Source organism: Malus domestica, chromosome 03 (genome assembly GCF_042453785.1).
Source record: "Malus domestica chromosome 03, GDT2T_hap1".
NCBI lineage: Eukaryota > Viridiplantae > Streptophyta > Magnoliopsida > Rosales > Rosaceae > Malus > Malus domestica.
Genome location: NC_091663.1, coordinates 3,796,890 through 3,823,036, shown reverse-complemented (window position 1 = coordinate 3,823,036; position 26,147 = coordinate 3,796,890). Strand labels below are relative to the sequence as shown.

Genomic DNA, 26,147 nt, shown 5'->3' with positions numbered 1-26,147 from the left:
AATGGTCGAGACTTGAGAGTTATTTACGTACCAAGAAAGTTTCTAAATTTTGAGGGCCTGGTCCAACTCCCCCCGTCAATTTTGGGTTAAGGCGTACAGTCATCTATGTCTCAACGGCATCTTCCTCTGCAGCGGCTAATGAATCAGATGATTGCCTACACAATGAGTGAATCTGCAATGTTCAAATAAATAATTTTTTTGTTTTGTTAACTTGCTATGTGAGACTTATTAGGATGCAGAGTATTGATGAAGACGTAGGAAAAGAATGCAGAATTTTACCTCACACGCTTTCTACCGTTTCGTTCCAAATCCAACTCAATCCCTTTCCTTTTTCATACTTCCTAAATTCAAACACAGAGAAATTATTATCTTGGAAAACAAGCAAATGGAACTTAACATAGCAGAGATTGGAAAATTCAATTACAGCTCATCTGCAGTGCCCAACGTAACTTGTTCTTGTAACAAAATTTTCTTGAATTCCAACTAGCGCAAGCATGACGACGGTGCTACAAGGAACGCATGCATGCACTCTTCAACTGTTTGCATAAGTGACAGAGAGAAGATGAAAAGGCATGCCTCTCGTATTGAAACCTTAGCAATATTAGAAAGAAAAAAAAAACATAATTCCGGGGGTTACCTCTCCAATCAAAGGAGAAATATATTCATGCAATAGAGCAGGAGCACCGTTCAAGGACAACGAGTTCCAGAGTTCGCTTTCTGCATCGATGAAGCCAACAGATACGTTAGTCCCATCACGTTGTCCTAGCTGATATCGTAATTGAGTTGCACTGCTAAACATTTTCGGATAAGTAGAATGTGACGATCAAATTCTGAAATAGAGCAGAATTTAGCAGGCTTGTCCACTCATTAGGTGATAGTTTAGCTAGGCAATGAATAAACAGGGGATCTAGAATTTGACAAGGAAAGAAGCCAATAAGTTTTCGAGACGCTGAATGCAAAGTATCAAAGTCCTTCATACCTTCAAGTGTTTTCTCCCGCTTCCGTTCAACATCAAATTGGCAAAATGCCTATTTCTTGTCATCGCTATTTATGTCGTTGTCATTGTCAACTCAAGCGAATTCCTTTTTCATACCTCGTCTCAAAATCGCACTCCTAAATTCAAACATTAAGCTGTATGAATTTATACAGCGACATATCAGAAAACATGCAAACTGATCTTGTAGCTACAATGGAAACTAACGAACTAGCACAACTTCTTTAAATAAATACCACTTTATAAGTCACTACCAGCTCATTGTGCTGTAATCTCAAGAACCAGATTTTTTTCAAAGAAAGTGATGTCGAAGAGTAGCACAGTTGAATCGAAATGGTGAACAAAACCAATCAATTCAAGAGAAATTTCTGCAGAAACAAGAGACAAATTTTACTCCTATTTTTTTTTCCCATTAATTTGATCATACATCATAGCAGTTAAACTCTGAAACTTGAAATTTAAAAAAAAAAAATTGATAAGGCGTGGTGGTAAATGCGTACCTGGGTTTGTCTAGAGAGCTGGAGGGAGTGAAATGAAAGCTCATATGGCCATTAAATAATCGTATAGAAGATAACAGAACAAACTTGAACTTTTCGAGTTTCAACTGATGGTACAAAGCTTGGAAATATCATCTAGCATTGCAATTGAAGATTCTTTTACCAAATTTCTGCAATAATGCGGGTTTTTGACATTTCATCAAGTTCCTTAAGGGATATGAAATAGAAAAGAAAGAAATCAACCAAATCATAAACAAAAAGCAATTGCAGCAATTCTATATATTATATGAACATGGTTTTGCATGATGACAAGTCTTGGCATTACTCATCTAACACTACTTGGGTGCTGGCAATGTGTGATTAAACAAGATTCAGTACCATGATGGCTAATCAAATTGATGTTCCAGATGAAGTAAAGAAAGTTAAAATACCGAATTGATGTCGCAGGAACTAAGAAAGGTAACATGTAAAAGAGAATGCCCAAATGGTACCAAAAAAAGAGGCTGGCTAGCTTGATAAGGACTATAACTTTAGGTATATTATTGAGAAATGAAGGTAGAGCGAGAGAATTAATGTCTTGTGCATCAGTACCTGGACTCAGTTTACACCTATTGACATTGAGCATCCTAAGAAACGCCACAGCATGCTAAAAGAAATATAGATGCCACTGGAAAACACAACATATATAGCAAGTTAGGAGTCAACAGTAGAATGCATTTAGAAGAGTAGGAGATGCGGATTAGAAAAGCTTACATGGATTAATCTCAATGCGAAAGTTCACGCCATTTGGAGTCGTTTGTACATAAAACCGGAATAACTGTGGCCTTACGCACCATGAAATTTGGTTTTTCCAATACACATTTGTGGTAGTTTGGTAAGGTGCTGCCTACCTTCCATCCAACTACTGTCTGACCCAGTCCCAGTCAACTGATTTAAAAGAAGAGGGAGAAGGATAAACAACTTTTGTTATACTAGTTTAGATTTTTATGTAATGGTTGAGACGAATAAAAGAAAAGAGATAAACATGTAACTTGAATTCTGTAATTTCATTTCAAGAATTTTAGAACGTACTTTTGATATATGGAATGTGAGAAATCTTGGGCCAATCTGTGCCGTTGTCCCTGCTGCATCTTTGCTTTAGAAGGGGACATTCATAAATATACAGGGAATGTAATTTGGTGAGGCGTTGCATAGTTTGGACACTAGGTAAGTTGGTCAGATTCTTGCAATACCCAATCCACAGTTTTGTAAGGGATGTAAGGCTACCCAACCATTCTGGCAAAGTATCCACTCCGTCAAAGAAAGATACAGTCAATGATGTTAGAGAAGTGAGGTGTTGAATTTGTTGAGGAAGAGACTTGAGCTTAGGCCAACCATACAACTTTAATGTTGTAAGGTGCATTAATGATCCAACTTGAAAATCAGGGAAGGAATCGAGCTCCTTGCAGAACCCACCGATTTCCAACTCCTCGAGGCATGGAAAAACCACTACTTTTTGTGCTGACATCGTTGGTGCTTCCTTCCATTCAATTAGATCCAAACACCAACAAATATATATTACTTTTAGTGCAGGAAATAGAGTAATTATCTCCTTACTTGGCGTGGCTACATTGTGGATAAGATCATAACCGTAGAACTCAGCTCCAACACATTTCAAGTTAGACATTCCTCTAATCTCAAGCTTCGTAAGATTGGGTAGATGACCGAGCGGTGGGACTCCTTCACATTTGCGGCATTCAAGTAATTGAATATTCTTCAAGTTTTTGAGCAGTAATGACCTACTCATCATCCACGATGGAAACTTATCGCCCTTGACGTTTTTAATACTTAAGCTCTCCAACCCAGGATGCGGTCGGAGGCCTTCCAGTACATCCCCCTCCTCATTGTTGTTGGTTATTGACCTATCTTTTGTCCATTGGAAGCTTAAATGACATATTTTCCTCTTATCCTCCAACTTAGCTTTCTTTGCTTCTTCTCCATTCTTTACGTGCTCCAAATTACGAACAATTAATTTACCTCTCAATTGTTTCAAGTCAGCCAACTCTTCAATTTGACGACCAACCTCATTACCCACCGAAAAGTAAGGTAATGTTTGAAGGCAAGTCAACTGCTTTAACCCCTGTGGGAGTTTTGCACTCTTATCAAAATAAATATGCCTCAGTTTGATCAAGTTTTGCAACTCTTTTGGAAACTCTTCAAGGGCACAATTTGTTGCTCTTAAGGTCTGTAGGTTATAGAGCTTGCCTATAGACTTGGGGAGTGCTTTGAATCTTGTTTTAGAAATGTCAAGATACCTCAAGTGTTTTAGCTGTCCAACAGAAACTGGAAATTCTTCAACATTAGCATTACTTAAATTTAAGACGCGTAAAGCTTTGAACCGTGGCATAATGTTACAAGGAACTTCACCATCGTCAAAAAACAATGACCGCAATTTTCTAGCACTTCTTTCTGGAATTTTATCCAGCATAGAACTAGAAACCCGAGCAACATGTCGAATCTCAAGTGTATTATATATGCCACATAAGTCTCCTGTCCAACTTTCGGATTTGGATACCAGTTCTGCCAGATCGTGCACAAGATCGTGCATCTTGCATTTGCTAACAATGCCATTGTCACTCGCTGTAGCATCTTGAAATAAGGACCTTTGCAATAGAATATCAAAATATTCATTGCCTATGTCTTCCTCATCTTTATTTTCACCAGGGGAAGGGTGGAGTAATCCTTGAGCCATCCAAAGTTGAATCAAGTTATCTCTTTGAATTTCAAAATCTTTCTTGAACATTGAGCTATATGCAAAACATTGCTTCAGTGATGGCGATGCTAAATTGTCAAAACTCAACTTCAAGACTGGCATAATTCTATCTTGTTCTTTTGATAGGTTATCCCATATTCTACTTTTTTGAAACGACGACCATTCTTCAATATTTTTTTTATTGCACAAAATGCCTCCCAAAACCTGTTTGATTTGAGAGTTTCTATCAACAGAGTAAAGTAGTTTAACCATGACTACAAGGAATTTTTTTTTTTTTGGGATCTATGCGAAGCAAAATAATGTTTCCCACCATATTTTTTTATCACATAATAAAATGAAAAGAAAAATTTATGACAAAAAAGGGAATAGTCTCGACTAGTTCTAAGGGTAATTTTTTCTTTAATGCTTTTAAGTTTACAATAATCGTACTTTATTACGCTTATTTTTTATTCGTCTCACTTTTATAAACAAGGTTTGATTTTTCTGTCACTTTTATACTTTTGTTAGTCTTTTAGTCAATTATTCCGTTAATTACTAACATGACATCACTTTGACTCATCAAATTTTCCATGTAGACAAACAAATCATGTAATAAGCATTAAAAATTAATTAATTCCAAACACAGTGAAAACCCCAGCTTAACTCATCCTCTTTCCTTCGCGGTCCCCGAAGGGGCCTCTTTACGGCTCAGCCACAGCACCCCGACTGCCCCGCCGCAGCCTCATTGGTTCTAAATGACGGTTCACGCAGCATCTTACAACCGTTGCTAGAGCCGTGGAGAGGCCACGACGATTGATGGATGAGCCGCTGGCTCCAGACGAGGTTATCAACGATGGAGCGGCTCAAAAGTGGTGGTGATGAGGCGTCGGAGGGAGACCGGGGTGCGGGGGTTGGTGGTGGTTTGAGCTCAATACCTTTTGGTTTTCATTTTGAATTTTACTGATTTTTCGAAGCTAATTAAATTGGGTTTTTTTGATCTGGAAGAAGCGAAATTTCAGTGACATTTGTGTCGTGAGTCGTGACTAGTAAAGAAAGAAACATTTTTCATTCGAAAGGAGGAGAGAGAAGGGAAAGAGGGGAGGGAGAGATTTTTTTAGTTTAGAATTTTTTATTAATTTTTTATTCTTAATATTTTTTCATTAGTTGTTGTTCAGATGGCAAATTTGTTGGGTCAAAATTACGTTACATCATTAGTTAACGAAGTTGTTAACAAAAAGACTAATAAAATTATGAAAGTGTAAAAAAAAAAATTAAACTTTAGGTGTATATGAAAATGAAATTGAGACAAAAAATAAATATAGTAAAGTGTATTTTTGCAAAATTAGAAATAATAAATGAAATTACCCCAGTTTTAAACTCGCAAAGGTGTCTTAAAACAATTTAGACAATGCATGACGTAACAAATACAACATGACATGAGTCAAAACAGAAGAAGAGAGAATTCAACCAATAATAATGCAACTGGCTTAAGTCGCTTAACTAATTTAATTCATTCTAACTATATCGGTTTCCTTTTGGTTAAGTTTTTACACCCTATCGAAGACGAATTTATTTAATTTGAATTTTTCATGGGGTGGGTAAGGTGGTGAACCCATGGGGTGGATACAAGTATTGTCCTAATTTATAAATGAAAACATGTAAAAAATAATAATAAATAATAAAGGTGCAAATTTCATGTTATGATAAATAATAATAATGCGCACCTTTGCTACCAATGGAATGCCACCACAATTTGTTGCAATCTTCAATCCAATTGTATGGAACTCCCTAGCAATATCAGCATTTTTGGGGAATGCTCTATTTTTCATGATGGACCAACATGCATCCACAGAAAGCTTTCCCAATTCATATCGTTGAAGTAGCTTTTTGGAGATTGATGCGACTTTGCCACTACGAGTAGTGACAATAATCTTGGACCCCCCAGCAGAATGAAGCTTTGACAAACACTCCATCAAATTCTCCCATTTTATAGGATCTTCGTTCCAAACGTCGTCAAGTACGAGTAAGTATCTTTTATCATTCAACTCGTCTTTAAGGAACTTAAGCAGAGCTTCCTGGTTATCTTTCGAAGAAGGGGCGTTTGCCGGTTTAAGTTGTTGTAACATCTTAAGTAGAATTAAATCGACATCAAACGTGTCTGATACACATACACAAACCCACATTCTCGTTTCGAAATGCTTCTTTATCAAATCCTCATTGTAAACTGACTTGGCCAATGTTGTCTTGCCGATGCCTCCCGTTCCCACGATGGCCATAACCGTAAGATATTCTTGGTTGCTTTTGGAGTTGGTCAAGGTTGTGACCATATTCGACACAACCTTTCCCCTTCCAACGGTTATTTCATCTCTGCCAATGAATGAGTCGGTTTGTCTGTCACTTCTAGATTCCTGAGGGGTTACATCTATTTTCTTGGAAACTAGACCGATGAGAGATGCATCCCTCTTGAGATCTACCAAGGACTGGTTGATCTTCTGAATTTTATGTGCCATCTTCAAACGAAATGCAAGTGGATTGGAGAGTGAAAAGAAGTTGAGTACCTTTTTCTTCATATGATTTTGGAGTTCAACTTTACGGCGAACAACTTCGTAGTCGAACTCATCCATCACATCTTCAGCATCATGAGCTATGCCCTTAAGCTTCATCACCCACTCCTCCACCGCCTTGACCCGATCTTGTGGTTGGTCGGAAACAGCTCCGGAAACAGCTCCCAAGAAATCCTGAATGGTGAGTAATGACTCGCGAAGCCGTTTGAGTTCAGCTTTGAAACCCCAAGCAAGACTCAGTTCTTGAGCAGCAAGTGACGCCACCTTCGACAGTATTCCCTCAACAGAAAAAGTAAACACAGTTTCTGCAATCTTCCCTTCCATGCTGGTCGAGTGAATGTTCTCTCAATTTTCTCTCGAGTAGATAGAAGGAAATAACAATGATGATGGCCAGATGTAGGGGGTTTAAATACTTTGTCCAACTTTCTCATAACAATTGAAGGATATATTCGATCCTTTGCTTTAGATTAGAGTCATTAGACACGTCTAGTTCCTTCCTTCCGTGGTGCTTCCAAGTATCTTACCTTTGGATTTAATTCGTCCGTCTTGATGCCTTGAGGGTACCGTATGTGTCGTGAAGTATAATATGTACTTAATTAATGCGTCCTAGATTCTTAATTTACATATGAAAATATGTGATTCCACGTTTCTGCAATTTTTATGCCTTATAACTTATGAAAAGTTTCTCATATATAATTGAGGATATATTCTCTTTTGCTTTAGATATGTGTATACTTTCTCGTTCATTTGTTCTTTTCTTCTTTAATGCTTCCTGGAATCTTACATTTGCTAAATTGCTTTTAAGGAACTCATTTTATTGATGCCTTCACTGTACGTACTAGTTCTTATGTCTCGTCACTGAAAGATACATGTCGGACGAATGTATCTCTTATGAGCTTGAATTGTTTTCGGAAACATACATCCAGAACCCATTTCGATCCTTTGCTTTAGATTAGACAGGTCTAGTTCCTTCCTTCTGTGGTACTTCCAAGTATATTACTTTTGGATTTAATTCGTCCTTCTTGATTCCTTGAGTGTCGTGAAGGATAATATGTACTTTATTCATCCTTCTAGGTTCTGCAATCTTATCTTGCGCATTGATTGGTCAATCAATCACTCGTTCATTTGTTCTTTTCTTTCTTAATCTTTCAGGAATCTTACCTTTTGCTATATTGCTTTCAAGTTCTAACTACTTTTCTTGATACTTTCACTGTATGTACAGGCCCTTATGTCTCGTCATTGTCGACGTAACGCTTTGCGCTTTGGCTCTTTTTCATCATAATCATGAACAAGAAATCATGCGTTTATAAGGAATAACAGTACGTACTCAACGTATATAGTTAATATCAATCAACGATTCTAAATTTAACCCCTATATGAGTAACTCGCTTATCTATCTACACCCCATCTTTAAACTTAAATTCTCATTACTTTAGTCTAAAGAAAGCATTGCAATTGGCACTGTTTTTGACTGTTCAACCTGAATTTCAGTTTAATTACAACCATACCATTAAATCCCCTCTTTCATTCCCTCTATCTCTACCGACTCTCTGTAAACATCCATCAAATCCCCCCGTCTCTCCCTTTTCTCACTCTGTAATTTCCCTCAGATCCCTCACCGATTCTCTCTCGCCATTCTCAGTCTCGCCAGCCACGAACTCACAGCTTGCAGCTCCATGCTCCACCTCCAGATTCGTCGCATATACCAGACGAGACCGTGGTCATCGTCCCCATATGAACAAATCCATGCTCAGAAATCAGAGATGAGAGCCCCAAGACTGTTGCCTCCACTACCCTTTCAGAAAAGTGAGCCAAAATCTCGCGACATTCAAGCTGGCCGAACCTCCGATCTTGGAGTCGACACACCCAGAGGTAAAAATTTCTCATCCCCTCTCCGTCTTTCTCTCTCTCTCTCTCCCCTTCTCTCCTATGTGTATGAATTGAGTTCTGAAGTGCGTGTGCAGATGGGTGCGTTCTCTAACTAAGCATTCAGGGGGAGCCCATCATCGGTTTGCTTGCTGGGGGAATACGGAGACTACCAGTGTATGATTTGGTTATCTTTTATTTTTTTATTTAAATTTATCCATATATAATGTGGGTATATTTATAATAAAGAATTGTGATAAGCCAGTATGTCATACGACTTTGAAAGCATTGATTTTGTGTTTAGTTTGGATTTTTGCATTGTGAATGTTGAATTTTGTGTTTAATTTGGATTTTTTGATCTTCCACTGCAGCATCCAAATTTTGCATTTGTAAATTGTGAAAGAAAAACGAAGTATGAGGAAATTATAGGAGATTGTGTTGGCTTTGGCCATGAAGGGTATTAGCAGGTTGTTCCCCCATACAGGTGATTAATCGTTTTTCAGTCTCTGTTCTATTTGGATGAGAAAGTGATTGAAAAAGAGGATTTTTTTTATTTGTTGGTTGATTTGTGTATGGACTATGTACTAATTTTTTTTTTTGGGATTTTGTGTAAAGGGTATTGTGTGAAACCAGCAATGCAAGAGCAGGATCTGATTAGTCGCGCCCGAAAAAGGGGTTTGTTTCTTAAATCACATTCATTAGATTATTAATGTGCTTTGAAGGCTCTTCAATATGATTTTCCAATTTCTCCTTTCCAGCATTCTCTTTTTGGTTTTTGGAGTATGTGATTTATATTTGATTATATAAATGCAGCAATTAATTTGCATCCTTATGACAGCACATATGTGAAAGTGCATTCGATTTCAATGTGGGTATGTGTGACATGATGTGCCTGCTGCTGCTGGTATGCTTGCTGTTGTTTCTCGCACTGTTAACTCTTTTTTGTCTGTATTGCATCTTGCTACTTCGAAACCTTTCTTTTAGTTGTAAATAAGAAGTGTGCTTATGTTTTTGCCATAGATCCTGAAGAAAAGTATACAAATGGATTTGATTTGATTCTTGGAGCTGACATATATATCCACAATTGTTAATTTTTATCATGGTTAAGCTGCATGACTGTATTATTTGCTACTAACTGTGAGAGTGCACCTGCAATTCAAGCCCTTAACGTGTTCTTTATTTATTTTTTATATTGAAAATCATGTTTTCGTACCCTATGTTTCCACCTTTAATTAAGGAAGTGGTGAGATGTTGGATCATCTGTTGCTGTACTATCTGATTCAGTGTTTGGGTGATGCCTAAATCAGTTGTGGCTCTTGCATGTTCTCGAGCATAAATCAATAATTCTTACAAAAAAGCATTTTCTTTGGTACCTGTACACAGTTGAACTTTTTTTTCCGTAACTTTTTCAGGCGGTTCTTTTCCGTGATTTCAGAAATTGAGGATCCAGTTGAAAGACAGTAGTACCAATAAAAATTAGGGTTTAGGTACTGTTAATCATAATCCATGCCTTATGTTCTCATAATTCATCATTCCAGCGTTGTTTTCTATCTTAATTCTTGCACCAATTGTTACTCTTGACAAAATCACGTAGAATTCATATGCTTTGGTATGGTTCAAAATGATATCATGTGAACAAGTTTCATCATTGCTTTGATATCGTGACTTTCAATGTGCTTAAGAGCTTATGTGCAGTTGCATTTTTCTTTGTGCACTGCAGTTGATATCATGACTTTCAATGTACAAATTTGATGGTTTTAAATTTTTAATTGTGGAAATGGGGTTGAATTGATTATGTTATTAATTTAGCACAGAAAGATTGAAGACTTTGTGTTTATGCTTGCAAGCTTGGTTTTTGAGAGGTTTTTGATCAGGGAATTTATTTTGTGTTTATGGTTCATGTATTATTAAAGTTTTTGTTTAGTTTTATATTGGGTTGCGGATGCTTTCGGAAGTACAAGAATTTGTGCTTTTGTGGATACGAAGAATTTGTGCGTATTGAGCTTGATGATGAGTTGCCGGCATATAGTAGCCCTGTAATTCATCGGAGTTTAGAGCGAGTTCATTGAACTCTTTAATGCTTGGTTAGCAGCCAGTTTTACTTAATTGGTTTTTTTTATTTGGATTTATAGCACTGAGGGTATAGGTGAACGGTGAAGCGGTTTGTATGGGCTCATGCATCTTAAACATGTAGTGAGAAGTGAGGATTTTGTTTTAGTGTTTTAGATAATCTAAAGGAATATGTGGATACTATGATTTGGGGTTGCGTTCTTGAATCATGATAAAGCAGTCCGAATAATTTTAACATAGATATCACTTTTTATCTAATGCATGAGTATATAAAATGCTAAGACGATAATAAATTGGGCAGCACCATGTGATTAAAAATTCAAAGAGAGACAATGAACTGTGTTTGATATTTTGTTTGTCTAGGTTCGTTTAAATTTGGGCTTTTTTTCAGTTGGATTCATGGGTTTTGTGTAACATATCATGTTTCCGTAAGAAAGCCGGCGCACCGTGTACCGCGCCGTCGACCACAATCCTCTCTGTTTTATCTCCAGCTTTCTAGCCATTTAAGGTAAGCAATTTCATATTTTATAAAATGAATTAGGGATTACGATGTAGGGCTTTTGAATTAGGTTTCGAATTATGGATTTACAAATTGACGATGATGTTTATTAATTATTTGTTCTTACTTTTCACTTCAGCAGAAACCCCTGATTGATTTATAGTTCTTTCAATTAATTTGGAAGTTCAATATGTCATATTGTTGGTTACTCCACAGAGCTCAGATCTGTTGTTCAAAAATAAGGTGGAGGACACGAAGTTCTCAAATCCAAGATGAAAAGGTATAATCGACACCTCTGCAACTATTTGTGTCCTTGATATATATATTTGCCATTAGTTTTTTTTATTTTTTATTTTTTATGGCAAGTATAAATCTTAAAAGTTAAAGAAACGAGCGATAATGTCATCCATCACCCAACTGCGGTTGCTTTTGGATTTTATACAAATACATTCTTGGTGAAACAAAATGGGAAAAAATGGTTGTATCAACAACACCTCTTTAGTTCTATGAAGGGAACTAAATAACACATTTTCCCCGAATCCCATAAGCCTGCAAGTAGTAAAACAAGCTAAGAGCCATTTATACAATATAAACACATGAACTCTGTTCGAATTCTTACTCTTATTCTCTCTAATTTTTTGCTGATTGTCCCTCACCTTATGTTGTTGTTGGACCATGAGGTGAAGCTGGCGGTCATCATCTCTCAGAAAGCTCACGATGTTCCGCAGTCCACCGCTGTGGATTACGTCGCGGGTAAATTTGTAACTTTTGTTACTATTGTTTGTTAATTAACCATTTTTTTAAGGTTAGTTAATTAATCAGTTAATAGTGTTGCTGTTAATGATTTAGTTTAATTAATTAGTTAATAATGCCTCTGCTAATGGTTTAGTTTTAATATAATGATGCTGTTAATGATTTGCTTTCTTGCATTGATTCCTTTTTGTTGATAAATGTAATTTGGTTTTGTAGGTCAAGGTTTTTTAGCAAGAAAATTAAGCTGCAAATTCATTTGAGGTACGAATGCTTCCACTTATTTAGGATGATGAATTCACCCTTGGTTTTAGTGTATTGTGGTTTTGAATGTCATTTAGTGTAATGTAATATTAATTTAATTATAATTTTGTGCATTTTAAGTGATTATTTGGGTTTTGAGAAGTGAAGGAAAGATTTTACAGGTTTTGTATAGAATAGGAAGAATTTAGGAGGAGTTTCAAAATGGAGGGATTAATAGGGAGGGTGGGAAGTAAATGGGAGGAAAGAAGAAGGTTAATGTGTCAATTAAAGAAAGCTTTTATTATTTGTTTGAAATTAGATGTTTCATTAGTGGCTGGTTTGCAAAACCATTTATATTGAAAATTTCCAAAAGCAATATTTTCTTTGATACCCAATGTTGGTGAATATGGGCTTGCACCGAGGGAAGGACACAGAAAAAGAGAGGGGGGGGGGGGGAGAGAGGGCTTGCACAGAGAGGAGACAGAAGGGTATCCATATATTTCTCTTGGATTTTTGCTTCATTTTTACCCCTTTTCCAATTTAGGTAGCATTTGTGCTTCATAATTGGTTTTAAAACGAAATTTTTTAAGCTACTAACCCGCATTTGGTTCTGTTTGATTGATTGTCTATTTAGGGTTTTTTCTGTTTTGCTTAATGGGGTTGGATTCATTTGGGTTTATATTTGATTTAGTTGGTTAATTTTTTATTAGTTGCAGATAATATATTACTGTGGAACTTTGAATCTTTGCGGTTGTTTCAATGGTAGTTCTTGGGTACCTTGACATGTATCCATAACTAAGTTAATGACTTTGGTCATGAAACAATTTTTTGTTTAGTTTAGGAGAATGGGGTTGGTTATGAGCTATAGAGCCAGATTTATGAATCGTATCTGTTGTCTTCATATGTATGAGTGTGCGATGGAGATGTAAACAGATAGAATGAATGAGAGGGTTGAAATAGAATCAACCCCGTGATTGGGTACTGAACGGCTGTAAAATGTTGGATCTGGTATAAATTGGATGGTTGAGCAGCCCAGTGTGGTTCTCTCTTTGGTTTTTTCGAAGGAGCATATCTTTTGTGAGTGTGCTGTACTGACTGCTTTAATTTTTGATGACCCTTAACGTTGGAGATTGAACTACAGTGATGTGGGGTGAAAAGTTATCTGAAAATAATGGAAAGAAAATTTTCTGCATCGTGATTCTTTAATTGTATGATAATGTTTCCAATGTTTTAGATTACATTGATCTGTATTATTTTAAAGTATATATAAAGATTAGTTTATAGGTGTATGCACTTAATATTGGATATATGGTATTTTTCAGGTTATTTGACATACAATTGCATATAATCTCAATTTTCTCATGCAATTTTTGTCTAAGCTTTGGAATCGTTGAAAAATTTGTCTAAATAATTAATTGATTGAAATGGCTATTAGTAATGAATGAGGTGTTTACTGTGTTTTTTTGGTATGTACAGAGCCAAAGGTATGTTGTTAATGAAGGAAAAAACAAGATGCAGTTTGCTGCATATAGAAAACGGAGGTTAGTTTGATTCCAACTCCCTTTTTTAGTTTATTTGAATAAAAAATTGGTAAGTTCAAGTCCAATTTGATTATTTCTTGCAGATTCTTTAATCAGTGATATTCTTAACCCTCATCACACGTATGGATCCTTTTTTTATAATGAAATAACATAGTTATTTTAGTTATAGTAAGGATTAAAAACTCTCTTTTATCTGCCCAATTTTTCCAAACTTAATAAATTAGGTTAGTGTTTAACACCTTTTTTATACTGATCAATAAAAAAATTGTTATTCATTTTAATACATACAAAATAAAATTTATTAATCATGTTAATCAATAATTTATTGTCAGACTCTAAAATCACTAATTTTGGCAATCCTAATGACACACATGAATCCCGGTAAACAAAGAAATCACATGGTTGTCATACTCATAGTAAAAACTAAGAATTCCTTTTTTATCTCTCCAGTTTTCCAAAGTTAACAAATTAAATTTGTTTTCTATACCTTTTTCATTCAAAAAAATAAGTTTTTTCCTTTTTGCAATCCATTTCTAATCTTTACAAATTACTTGATTTAGTATTGTTACATAGTATATAAATTAGCATGTTAAGTGTATCACCGTATCAGTCTGTTGTTTTGACAGTTTGATTTTTGAATTACTCACTTTCCTTTATGTTATATCTTTGCATTTTAAATTGAAGTTGCTTACTAGAGTAATTATGTTTGTTTGATTGTAGGGATCTTATTGAAAAGCAAGGAAGAAGAATTGAATTATTTTATTGCAGAGCTCAGGATAAACCATGCTTCTTTACCAGAAAAATTTATGAAGTAAGAGTTGGATAAGATGGTAATTAGGTGGGTTTGATATTCAATGTCTCTGAGTTTAGTTAATTTCTGTGGATTATTAAATGTTGAATATGTCTATCAGGCTGCAGTAGAATCTCTCATTAGGAAAGAGAGGCTAGACTTGAAATTGAGTGATCACAAAATTCCCTCTCAGATGTGCACATGACAATACTAGGTACATTTTTAATTTTCTATAATGAAATTCCTATATATTCTTATTTTCAGCATTCAAAGATGCAGTCAGCCCTTAAACAATACATTTTTACCCTATTCTTTTTGGGTTTATATGTTTCTCTGGTTTTATTTAGAGTCATGAAACTTGACTGCAGCAAGAAGCATAATAGTAATGGTTGGTTTGTGTTAGAGTTAGAATACCCTATGAGATGACCGATTCGATAACCCAATTTAAATAAAACGTATCACAAGTGTTGAATGGAGAGCGAAGAGATTCATTGCATGGAAAACAGAATTCACTTTGTTTTCTTTACTCAAAGTGCTCTTATTTAATCTGGTTATGTTTCGGTTGTGTAGTCCGTGGTTCGCAGTGACTAAGAATTGTTTCCTAAGAAATCTATTGAGCTAAGTTCTTTTTGGTAGGAAATTAGGGTTGCTGATGTTAGCAATGGATATAGTCTCTGTTTGGTATGATTATATCTCTGAACAAGCATTAATAAATATAACAATTTCGATCAATAATTTTATTTGGTCAAGAATCAAACTCCCATTGTAGATCAAACTATAACTCAAACTCCCATTGCAGAGCAAACTATGAATCAAACCCTCATTTCAGAACAAACTGGGAATGAGGAGGTGCAATAGGGCATGGCTATTTCCGAGGCATCAGCCATTTTGAGATTCTGGTAACATCTATATAAGCTAGCTTATTTTTAGACCATTGTTTAGGTGTACATAATTGTTTAATGCTTTGTACCTTTCCATTTTGTCAGCTATAGATGTTCTAAAAGATACACATACCCCTCCACGGAGAATCAAGTTCATTAGTTTACATTATATATCATTTTTGTGATGTAAGAAACCACAGCCATCTAAAAGTTTTAGTGAAGTTGTATTTTAAAGTCAGGTTGGTACTGTAGGACAAGTTGCTATATATATTTTTAAAAAGTTTTCAACTTCGAAGTTTGTGTTGTGTAATTGCTGAGCAAGGAGAATGTGACCCCGATAAGCTCCAAGCTCGCGGTGAACTTTTCTTTTTGTTCAGGGTTATGAGAATTCTTACAAAAAGAACTAGAACAACTCAGATTTTAATTTTCGGTTTAAAGCTGTTTTTAATTTGGTCCGCCATGTTATGTTTGTTAATAGGAACCCAGAAGAGTCTTGAATTTAGTTTCCAAACTCTGACTGAAAATGGAACTTGGTGCTATTAAGCTATCGTCCTCAGCTCTCAGAATTCAGGTAGCCCCATGACTTTTACATTGCTGCTTTCGTTTTATGTACTAATTATTGTTCTATGAATTGTATTCTTCAGTTAAATAATGATTCATCCTCCTTTTCCCATCTCCTTGGTTTTTAAAATTTTTCTGTTTGCGTATTATAAATTTCTAGGGTTTTGGTTACTGTGCACTTATCAGGTAAGTCAATTCTCATGTGATTTGTATATCCACATTCCTTACAATTTCCATCTCAGTATATGCAATCTTTTGCTGATCAATTCAATTCTCATCTTGAAGCTCTTCCTTCCAATTATGCAATCTTTTGCCCTCTTTGCATCCCAGTGTACAATGGAACCATTCTTCACTGCATGTATTAATAATTTATAATACATGAACATATTATGGTAGCTAAGTTTAATCCCTGATTTTATTATTTAACTAGGATGTAGATTTCATAATTGAAATTATGTTAAATGTGAAATGTTAGTGATTACACTTCACTCAATTATATCAATCCTCTTCAATATGTAGATGTAAGTCCATTATTAGTGCCATTAAGGGTTGATTAATCCTCATGCGTAGCAATAAGTATTAGTACCATGTAGTGTTAGTACTTACATAAATGCATTTTTAAACGAATGTTAGTATATTCTTAGGTATGTTAACAACACTACTCTCCAGTTTAGCCAAGTACCTACTTTAGTTTTTTTCGTTCCCTCATCATATGCGTGGCGAACGAGCACTTTGGTGCCGATCTACAAGAATAAGGGTGACGTACAAAATTGCATGAACTATAGGGGTATTAAGCTAATGAGTCATACAATGAAGCTCTGGGAGAGAGTCATTGAGCATAGATTGAGGCAAGAGACACGGGTTTCGGACAACCAATTCGGGTTCATGCCAGGGCGCTCAACCATGGAGGCAATCTATCTCTTACGAAGATTGATGGAAAGATATAGAGATGGGAAAAAGGATTTACACATGGTCTTTATAGATTTGGAAAAAGCGTATGATAGGGTCCCAAGAGACATTCTTTGGAGGATTTTAGAGAAGAAAGGAGTACGAGTAGCATATATCCAAGCTATAAAGGATATGTATGAAGGAGCAAAGACTGCCGTAAGAACTCATGAAGGACAAACCGAAAGCTTTCCCATAACTGTAGGATTACATCAAGGCTCATCCTTAAGTCCTTACCTTTTTGCGTTGGTAATGGATGAGTTAACAGGACATATTCAAGATGATATTCCTTGGTGTATGCTTTTCGCAGACGATATAGTGTTGATAGATGAAACTCAGGAAGGGGTAAATGCAAAGCTTAACCTTTGGAGAGAAGTGTTGGAATCTAAAGGTCTTCGCCTAAGCCGATCAAAGACAGAATATATGGAGTGCAAGTTCAGTGCAAATGGAGGCCAAAACGAGTTAGGGGTGAGGATCGGAGATCAAGAAATACCAAAGAGCGACCGTTTTCGTTACCTAGGATCTATCTTGCAAAAGAACGGAGAATTAGATGGAGATCTCAACCATAGAATACAAGCTGGATGGATGAAGTGGAAGAGTGCATCCGGCGTGTTGTGTGACCGCCGTATGCCACTGAAGCTCAAGGGAAAATTTTATAGGACGGCAATAAGGCCGGCGATGCTGTATGGCACAGAATGTTGGGCGGTGAAACATCAACACGTACACAAAATGGGTGTAGCGGAGATGAGGATGCTTCGTTGGATGTGTGGGCACACGAGAAAGGATAAGATTAGGAATGAGGATATCCGGGGTAAAGTAGGAGTAGCCAAAATTGAAGGAAAGATGAGAGAAAATCGGTTACGGTGGTTTGGACATGTGCAAAGAAGGCCTACTGACGCTCCGATTAAAAGATGCGACTATGGGACATAGATTCAGGGCCGAAGGGGTAGAGGAAGACCTAGGAAAACTTTGGAAGAGACTCTAAGAAAAGACTTAGAGTACTTGGATCTAACGAAGGACATGACACAGGATCGAGCACAATGGCGTTCTAAGATTCATATAGCCGATCCCACTCAGTGACTTGGATTTTCCAAGTCTCCAACTGAGAAGTTTTCCTCACTCGGGAAATTAAGGGAACACTACCCCAACCTACATGCTCCACTCAGAAAGCTTCAACATACAAGCTTCAACAAAAGAAAATTCAAAGAACTTAGCGAAGAAGGCTTTGGTGTATTTAACACAATACGTTGAAATGAAGGAAAGCTTATTTATTGATATCCCCGATAAGCTACAAATATGTACATATACATGAGTCAAAATAAACACACAAGAGGGAGCCTTCACAAAGGTTGCTTAGGAGAAGTCTCAGCAGTCGGTAGAGGCCCAGAAAGAGAAGGCACCGGAGGGGGATCATTTGGAGTCTCAGTACTGGACAGAACCCTAGAAGGAGGAGGCATCAGAGGTTGATCATTTGGAGCTTCATTATGCGGTACAGCCCCAGAAGACGAAGGCAATAAATGCCTTTGGAACAAACCCACAAATCTCTGATGATCAAGTAAAACCTGACCATCAGTTTCCTTCATCTGGTCAAGCTTCCTCTTCATGTTTGTAGCATAGTCATGTGCGAGCCGGTGCAACTGTTTATTCTCATGCTTGAGCCCTCTAATCTCCTGTTTGAGACTCATCACTTCAGCCGCCAATGATTCAACTTGGCGGGTTCGAGCAAATAGGCGTTGGGCCATATTAGACACAGAACCTGCACACTGAACACTGAGAGCCAGCGAATCCTTAACAGCTAACTCATCAGACCGTTTGGAAAGTAGTCTGTTATCTTTGGGAGTGAGAAGGTTCCTGGCCACCACCGCAGCGGTCATATCATTCTTCATCACGGAATCCCCAACGGTAAGAGGACCAGTAGGGGAGACGAAGGATGGGCGCCATATGTTGTCTGGAGAAGGCGGGGCTGCCTCTTCAACAAGGTTCAAGTCAAAACGACGGTCGGAGGGGCCAGACATTTTCAAAGGTGTTGAAGAGAGAAGAGGTCGGACAAATCAAGATCTTAGAAGTGCAAGAATGAAGCTTCTACTGGTGGAGATTCAAGTGTGCTTTGGAACTTAATGCCAGCCCCTATAAAAATCTGCACTCGACGGAGCTTCAGAAATCGAAGAGGCGCCTGCTCAGAAATCGAAGAGGCGTTTGCTTTCTCAAAAGCTGAGCTGCTTAGAGATCACGAGGGTTGACCTCAGAAATCGAAGAGGCGTTTGCTTTCTCAAAAGTTGGGCTGCTCAAAGACCACGAAGGCCGATCTCAGAAATCGAAGAGGCGCTCGCTTTCTCAAAAGCTGGGCTCCCCAGAGATCACGAGGGCCGATCTCAAAAATCGAAGAGGCACCTACTTTTCCAGCCTTGTCAGCACCTGTCACACGCACACTCAGCTTTGCGGAAATTATGGGCATTCTGTAGAAGACTTCTGGGGAAGTAGAAAACACATGAATCTTACTGTTCAATCACCCACTTCCCACACGCAACAATAGCTCATGGGTACCACAGATAACTTTGCCAAAGTTCTCTGCCAAAGTTGAGCACGTGAAGCTTGCAGCTCCCACTACATCGCTCTGACCAAGAAGGGTAAAAGAATAGCAAAGAAACAGCACTAACAAAGTTTAGACCCATAAATTTTGAAGGTCTAGCTACCATATTATTACCCACAAGGGTAAAGGAACAGTACCACTGCTGGATAATTAGAAAGTCCCTGTGTGTCAACCTCTGTGCTTCGTGGCAAGGTAGACTAGCAAACATGCCCAACCTTTACTCACATTCGAGAAAACACTCCCAATAAGATTGCTTGCTCCAAAATCGAAGAGGCACCGTCCTCCGAATCTCGAGAGCCAGACTCCCAACATGACTACTTTATTAAAAATCGAAGAGAGGGTAAAGGAACAGTACCATTGCTGGATAATTGGAAAGTCCCTGTGTGTCAACCTCTGTGCTTCGTGGCAAGGTAGCCTAGCAAACATGCCCAACCTTTACTCACATTCGAGAAAACACTCCCAACAAGATTGCTTGCTCCAAAATCGAAGAGGCACCGCCTTCCGAATCTCGAGAGCCAGACTCCTAACATGATTACTTTCTCAAAAATCGAAGAGACACTGCTCCCCGAATCTTCGAGAGCCAGACCCCCAGCATGATTGCTTTCTCAAAAATCGATGAGGCATCGTTCTCCGAATCAATCGAAGAGGCGCTCGCTTTCTCAAAAGCTGGGCTGCTCAGAGACCACGAGGGCCGATCTCAGAAATCGAAGAGGCACCTACTTTTCTAGCCTTGTCAGCACCTGTCACACGCACACTCAGCTTTGCAGAAATTATGGGCATTCTGTCGAAGATTTCTGGTGAAGTAGAAAGCACATGAATCTTACTGTTCAATTACCCACTTCCCACACGCAACAATAGCTCATGGGTACCACAGATAACTTTGCCAAAGTTCTCTGCCAAAGTTGAGCACGTGAAGCTTGCAGCTCCCACTAAATCGCTCTGACCAAGAAAGGTAAAAGAATAGCAAAGAAACAGCACTAACAAAGTTTAAGACACATAAATTTTGAAGGTCTAGCTACCATATTATTACCCACAAGGGTAAAGGAACAGTACCACTGCTGGATAATTGGAAAGTCCCTGTGTGTCAACCTCTCTGCTTCGTGGCAAGGTAGACTAGCAAACATGCTCAACCTTTACTCACATTCGAGAAAACACTCCCAACAAGATTGCTTGCTCCAAAATCGAAGAGGCACCGTCCTCCGAATCTCGAGAGCCAGACTCCCAACATGATTACTTTCTCAAAATCGAAGAGAGGGTAAAGGAACAGTACCATTGCTGGATAATTGGAAAGTCCCTGTGTGTCAACCTTTGTGCTTCGTGGCAAGGTAGACTAGCAAACATGCCCAACCTTTACTCACATTCGAGACAACACTCCCAACAAGATTGCTTGCTCCAAAATCGAAGAGGCACCACCATCCGAATCTCGAGAGCCAAACTCCCAACATGATTACTTCCTCAAAAATCGAAGAGACACTGCTCTCCGAATCTCGAGAGCCAGACCCCCAGCATGATTGCTTTCTCAAAAATCGAAGAGGCATCGTTCTCCGAATCTCGAGAGCCAGATACCACAGACCACTTTTTCAAAGTGCTCTGACAGAGTTAAAACATGTGAAACTGACAGCTCCCACTACCGTGCTATGACCAAGCAGGGTAAAGGAATAGCATTACTACTTGTTGTTAGGGAGACTCCTATATATGTCGACCTCCATCCCCAACGGACAGGCAGACCTGCAAAAATGCTCAACCCTTCATCATATCTGAGAGGGCACTCCCAACGAAGCCTTTCGAAATATTCAGCTTTCTTTCCCCCCGATAATACCTCTGCAAACAAGCTATACTAGAGCAAGAATATCTCATATCATCAGGGTTAAAAGCAAGAGTATCCCATATCATGCTTTTTCCCTGTCTTTTCTTTTGGCCTTGTTTTTACCTGCAAGACAAGGAGAAAGAGAGCAATCAGTCAGCACTTGGAATCAAGCTTCCAGCCAGGAACTGACTGCCTGGAACCCCTTACCTGATTACTTACCTGGCATTGCTCTCGAGTACTCATCTTCAACATCTTATGTTTCCAGGGAAGATTCCGCATCTGCTTGAGGAACAGATAGGGCAAGTGCGAAGGATACAAGGAAGCATGTGGAGACAAGCGTAACAGCACACGTGCCGATACATCCATTACTCTGTCAAAAGCAAAAGTATCCCATATCAGCAGGGTGGAACGTACTCTAGATTTGATGGACTTGTTTTGACCCTCAAATTCTTCAGTCGGCCTTATACTCTGGAGGAAACCAGAAAACCCTCCAGCTCAGTTCAAGAATAAGCCTGTGGAAAGTTACTTCTTCAAAAGCAAAAGTATCTCATATCATCTCTTCTCATTTTTCTTCTCTTTATCCTTCATGCTGTTGCAAGATGGGGAGAAGGTGAACAATCAGTCGGAGCTCTGATTGCTTACCTTGTCTGTCACCTCTTTCAGCAGACCCCCTAGCTCGGCGACTTGGGGGACTCCTACTACATGGTTTGTATCGCGCTTGACCAAGCCTGAAACTACAAGTAAGCTTCAAGTGAAATTGATACATTACCTTGTGCATCTCCACCAGTTAAAGATACCACCCCTGGATGGAGGAAAAGTACTTCCAGAGAAGATGCCACATCTACCTATGAGACTATTAAGGCAAGTCAAGACGACACCACACTCCGATACTTAGAAGTTTCGTGATTACGAGATCATTCTCCCACAATATTTCCTAATGTCATTTGTACTAAATCATTCACTTGTACTCACTAAAGGAGAGCTTGAACCTATGTACTTGTGTAAACCCTTCACAATTAATGAGAACTCTTCTATTCCGTGGACGTAGCCAATCTGGGTGAACCACGTACATCTTGTGTTTGCTTTCCTATCTCTATCCATTTATATACTTATCCACACTAATGACCGGAGCAATCTAGCGAAGATCACAAAAAGTGACCGTTTTCGCTACCTAGGATCTATCTTGCAAGAGAACGGAGAATTAGATGGAGATCTCAACCATAGAATACGAGCTGGATGGATGAAGTGTAAGAGCGCATCCGGCGTGTTGTGTGACCGTCGTAGGCCACTGAAGCTCAAGGGAAAATTTTATAGGACGGCAATAAGGCCAGCGATGTTGTATGGCACAGAATGTTGGGCGGTGAAGCATCAACACGTACACAAAATGGGTGTAGCGGAGATGAGGATGCTTTGTGGGATGTGTGGGCACACGAGAAAGGATAAGATTGGGAATGAGGATATCCGAGGTAAAGTAGGAGTAGCCGAAATTGTAGGAAAGATGAGAGAAAATCGGCTCCGGTGATTTGGACATGTGCAAAGAAGGCCGACTGACGCTCCGGTTCGAAGATGTGACTACGGGACAGAGGTTCAGGGCCGAAGGAGTAGAGGAAGACCTAGGAAAACTTTGGAAGAGACTCTAAGAAAAGACTTAGAGTACTTGGATCTAACGGAGGACATGACACAAAACCGAGCGCAATGGCGTTCTAGGATTCATATAGCCGACCCCACTTAGTGGGAAAAGGCTTTGTTGTTGTTGTTGTTGTATCATATGCTTTGCACAATTAGGTATTTAAATTTTCCAGAATATATGTATGTATTCGTAACTATGAGCTAATACTAATGGGTGAATAATGAATGTTTTTCTGAGTAGCATGTTTTTACCAATCTTGGTAGATTTACAAAGCATACGAGAGAATTCGTATGAAATTTGCACTGGTGGCTGAAGAAAAATCAACAAGCTAAATTACTCATTTAACCATTTACATGCATTTTATCACATATATTGAGAAACCTTAGTTAATCATCTGTAACAATAAATGTTAATTATTCAAGCTTGATTTCTTGGCAATGGCTTCCTTCGTTAACCTCTACAACTACGTCTCTCTTCACTTTCCCAGTTCCTTCGGTCTCTCTTTCTCTTACTAATCTCTACTGAGTTTCTTTCAATTTAGTCAATTTATATAATTTATTATTTGATGTGATATTTGGTGCGTTTGATTTGATTTTGTGAATGTCTTCCTGACTTTTCCGCTTTGGATTCAAATAATATGTTCAATGGTTATATGCATAACAGAATACTGATTCGCAAACAAGGCAATTCAAAGCTTGAAAATTTGTATATTATGCTGAGCTGACTACCTTTTTTCCCCACTTTTTCGACTTTGAGCAATTGCAGTATTTTAGCCCAACTTGCTAAAATTTTTGTTTTAAACGAATTCTGTATGAATTTACTTGGAAATGTTATATGAATTTGGTATAAACTTGAATAGAACTTATAACTGCAGGTTGAATGTGTCATTTGCCAACTATTTTTTGGTATAAGAAAAAGATTACATTATGTACACACAATGCAATATGTTACCTATCTGTTTATATACATGTTATATTAATACATATAATGTTTCATGTTAAATAGAGCAATAGATGCCAAGCCAAAAGTGAGAATGGGAACGAAGAATCCATGCCAAAATCTCGCATTTGTTCAGAGTGGTCTTGATGGAACATGGAATCCATATGACAAAGTGTACTAATTCAAGGTTCATTGTTCAAATTCTTAAATTAAAATTAATTTTGTCTTCGCTCCAGTTTCTTCATGCCTTTCTTAACTTCACATGCATAGATATTGATAAAGAGCTTCAAGAGGGTCATTACTAAACATCTACAAATTTGTTAAGCCTCAGACTTCCAATTATCAAACTATAGGTAACCACGGATTAGTAGATGTTTAGTAATGACCCTTTTGAAATGATGGATATATTGTCGATATTATTGATTAATTGAGTATGCATGAGAACTTTAAGTAATCATTGCCATAAAAAGTAGAAGTGATGACTCACACCAGGAATCAGTTATCTCATCAGCAATTTTATTTTCATCTAAGATCGAATTTGATACCTGTAGGTGTATACAGGTTAAATCGATTGTTAAGATGGCAATTTAATCACTTTTCAATGTCTGATATCTCCATCTCCCTGTTCTGGATCTTTACTTGAAATGAATAGATTCTAGGAGTTTTATTTAGCAAAATGAGCAGTGGATAGTGCTAACTCATTTTTCTTACATTCAGAGCAATATGGGTACTTTTCTTGGCAATATAGTGCTTAGCTTAAAATTAGAATGTGATTCATTTGTATTGAATATGTTCGATTAACCACTGGTCCATTTATAGTTCATTTAATCTTTTGAATTAGTAAGCTATTGTGTTGTGTCCTTTACATTTCTTGGTATGCTATTGATATGGAAAACATCATCTATCTGTTCTATTTATCGAATGTCATAAGAATCAAAGTAGACTTGGCATCCCTTTTGTGGACTTTTTTGTGTTGGCAGATGCCATCAGATAGGCAAAATCATATCGGCTACAAAGTGCAATGAATGATACAGGTTACTAAGTTTCGCCATATGCCTTCATTGTGGCATTGCCCTCTCTGCGACAAGTAAGCAATATAATTTCACTTTGTGGAATGATATTAAGTTGGCTTATGGAATATTGTAAGGTTGTGTCATGCATGGAAACTATGAATCCATTTCATTGTGCATTTTTTAGTTAACCTACTATGTTTTTGTTCGATTGATTGCAACTCATGCCGCAGTTTGCTTCACAAACCTCTATGGTTAACTTTCATATAGTACGTTGCAAGTTCGAGGATATCTCTACATTTTAATTTTTGCTCTCTTGGTTGCTTCAAGTTTGTAATTTTATGTGCTGCACTGCCACTTGATTTGATTATAAAAATGTAAAACAAAATCCGTCCATGATTTACAAATTTGTATTCGATTTTTTATGTTTTTCCAGTGTAAGCCATATGTTGCACAAGTGAGGTATGTAGGCTGCAGGGCATATATTTTGCCGTCTTGGCTGCATGGGCAAAATGTGTAAACTGCAGCTTGCTTTTGTTTCTTCATTTTTGTATGGAAACAAACCATCTGCTTTTTTTTGCCTTTGAACAATTGTGCTTACAAAATTAGCTACTTGAACAAGTTCTCAACACTTTCTATTTTTAATTACCTGTTGAAATGGCTGCCCTGCACTGCAAGACATTAGATGTGTGAACTAAATGTATCTTCTGATTTTGAAGGAAACAGAACTTTTTTGGAAACCATCTCTTTCTAATCAAAGACGTTCAGTTTCTTCCCACTTATTGTACAATGTGTTTAGCAAAATTGCTTATCTTATCGACCTCATTTATTCATGTATCCTTTTGTTTGTTCATAATTATGTTGAATTTGTTCAACTTAAATGTGTTTTATTCATCTGATTACGCCTGAAACAGTTGGTTCCTGCGGCAACGCGCGGGCCTAATTTCTAGTTCTTTCTAAAAACACCCGATGTTTCTATCCAGTTGTCTTCTACTCCTACATATGTCTTTCCCTCTCTGTTAGGACAGTTCGATCGCAAAACACATTTCTATATTTGTGACTTGCCCTTGCCCAACAGGTGGAGTTGCACAAAAGGAATTACCTTTCCGCCTTTAGGAAGGAGGACCAAAACATTTGTTTTAAAGCTCTTAGATTTTGGCCAAATCCCACTGCCGATAACAACAACAATAATGTCACTCTGGAGGGTGGCATTTCGACTAACTTCATCTCTGAATCCCA

General features: G+C 37.7%; 1 protein-coding gene and 1 long non-coding RNA gene across 26 annotated transcripts; one reads left to right on the top strand and one right to left on the bottom strand.

Annotated features, from left to right (window-relative positions):
• Positions 1 to 79: 79 nt before the first annotated feature.
• Positions 80 to 7,162, bottom strand: LOC103419529 (disease resistance protein RGA2-like). Its single transcript, XM_070818119.1, has 11 exons — positions 5,947 to 7,162; positions 2,563 to 4,447; positions 2,245 to 2,418; positions 2,083 to 2,158; positions 1,495 to 1,661; positions 1,249 to 1,362; positions 980 to 1,131; positions 638 to 717; positions 425 to 536; positions 280 to 341; positions 80 to 172 (listed from the first exon to the last, which is right to left on the bottom strand). The coding sequence occupies exons 1-3, from the start codon at positions 7,108 to 7,110 to the stop codon at positions 2,393 to 2,395; spliced, it is 3,075 nt and encodes a 1,024-aa protein (XP_070674220.1). The 5' UTR covers positions 7,111 to 7,162; the 3' UTR covers positions 80 to 172; positions 280 to 341; positions 425 to 536; positions 638 to 717; positions 980 to 1,131; positions 1,249 to 1,362; positions 1,495 to 1,661; positions 2,083 to 2,158; positions 2,245 to 2,392.
• A 1,050-nt stretch (positions 7,163 to 8,212) lies between these two features.
• On the top strand, positions 8,213 to 25,867 carry LOC139194029 (uncharacterized). Of its 25 annotated transcripts, none has more exons than XR_011578710.1 (17): positions 8,213 to 8,658; positions 8,751 to 8,829; positions 9,024 to 9,136; positions 9,268 to 9,327; positions 9,466 to 9,556; positions 11,114 to 11,230; positions 11,361 to 11,501; positions 11,908 to 11,974; positions 12,191 to 12,235; positions 13,691 to 13,755; positions 14,476 to 14,593; positions 14,667 to 14,759; positions 15,345 to 15,444; positions 15,905 to 15,997; positions 23,965 to 24,085; positions 24,879 to 24,985; positions 25,823 to 25,867. It is a non-coding gene; the product is annotated as an uncharacterized lncRNA (long non-coding RNA). The 25 variants fall into 25 exon arrangements; XR_011578717.1 differs by lacking the exon at positions 25,823 to 25,867 and adding an exon at positions 25,345 to 25,553 and having other exon boundaries at positions 9,491 to 9,556; positions 11,364 to 11,501; XR_011578709.1 differs by lacking the exon at positions 25,823 to 25,867 and adding an exon at positions 25,345 to 25,553.
• Positions 25,868 to 26,147: the final 280 nt, after the last annotated feature.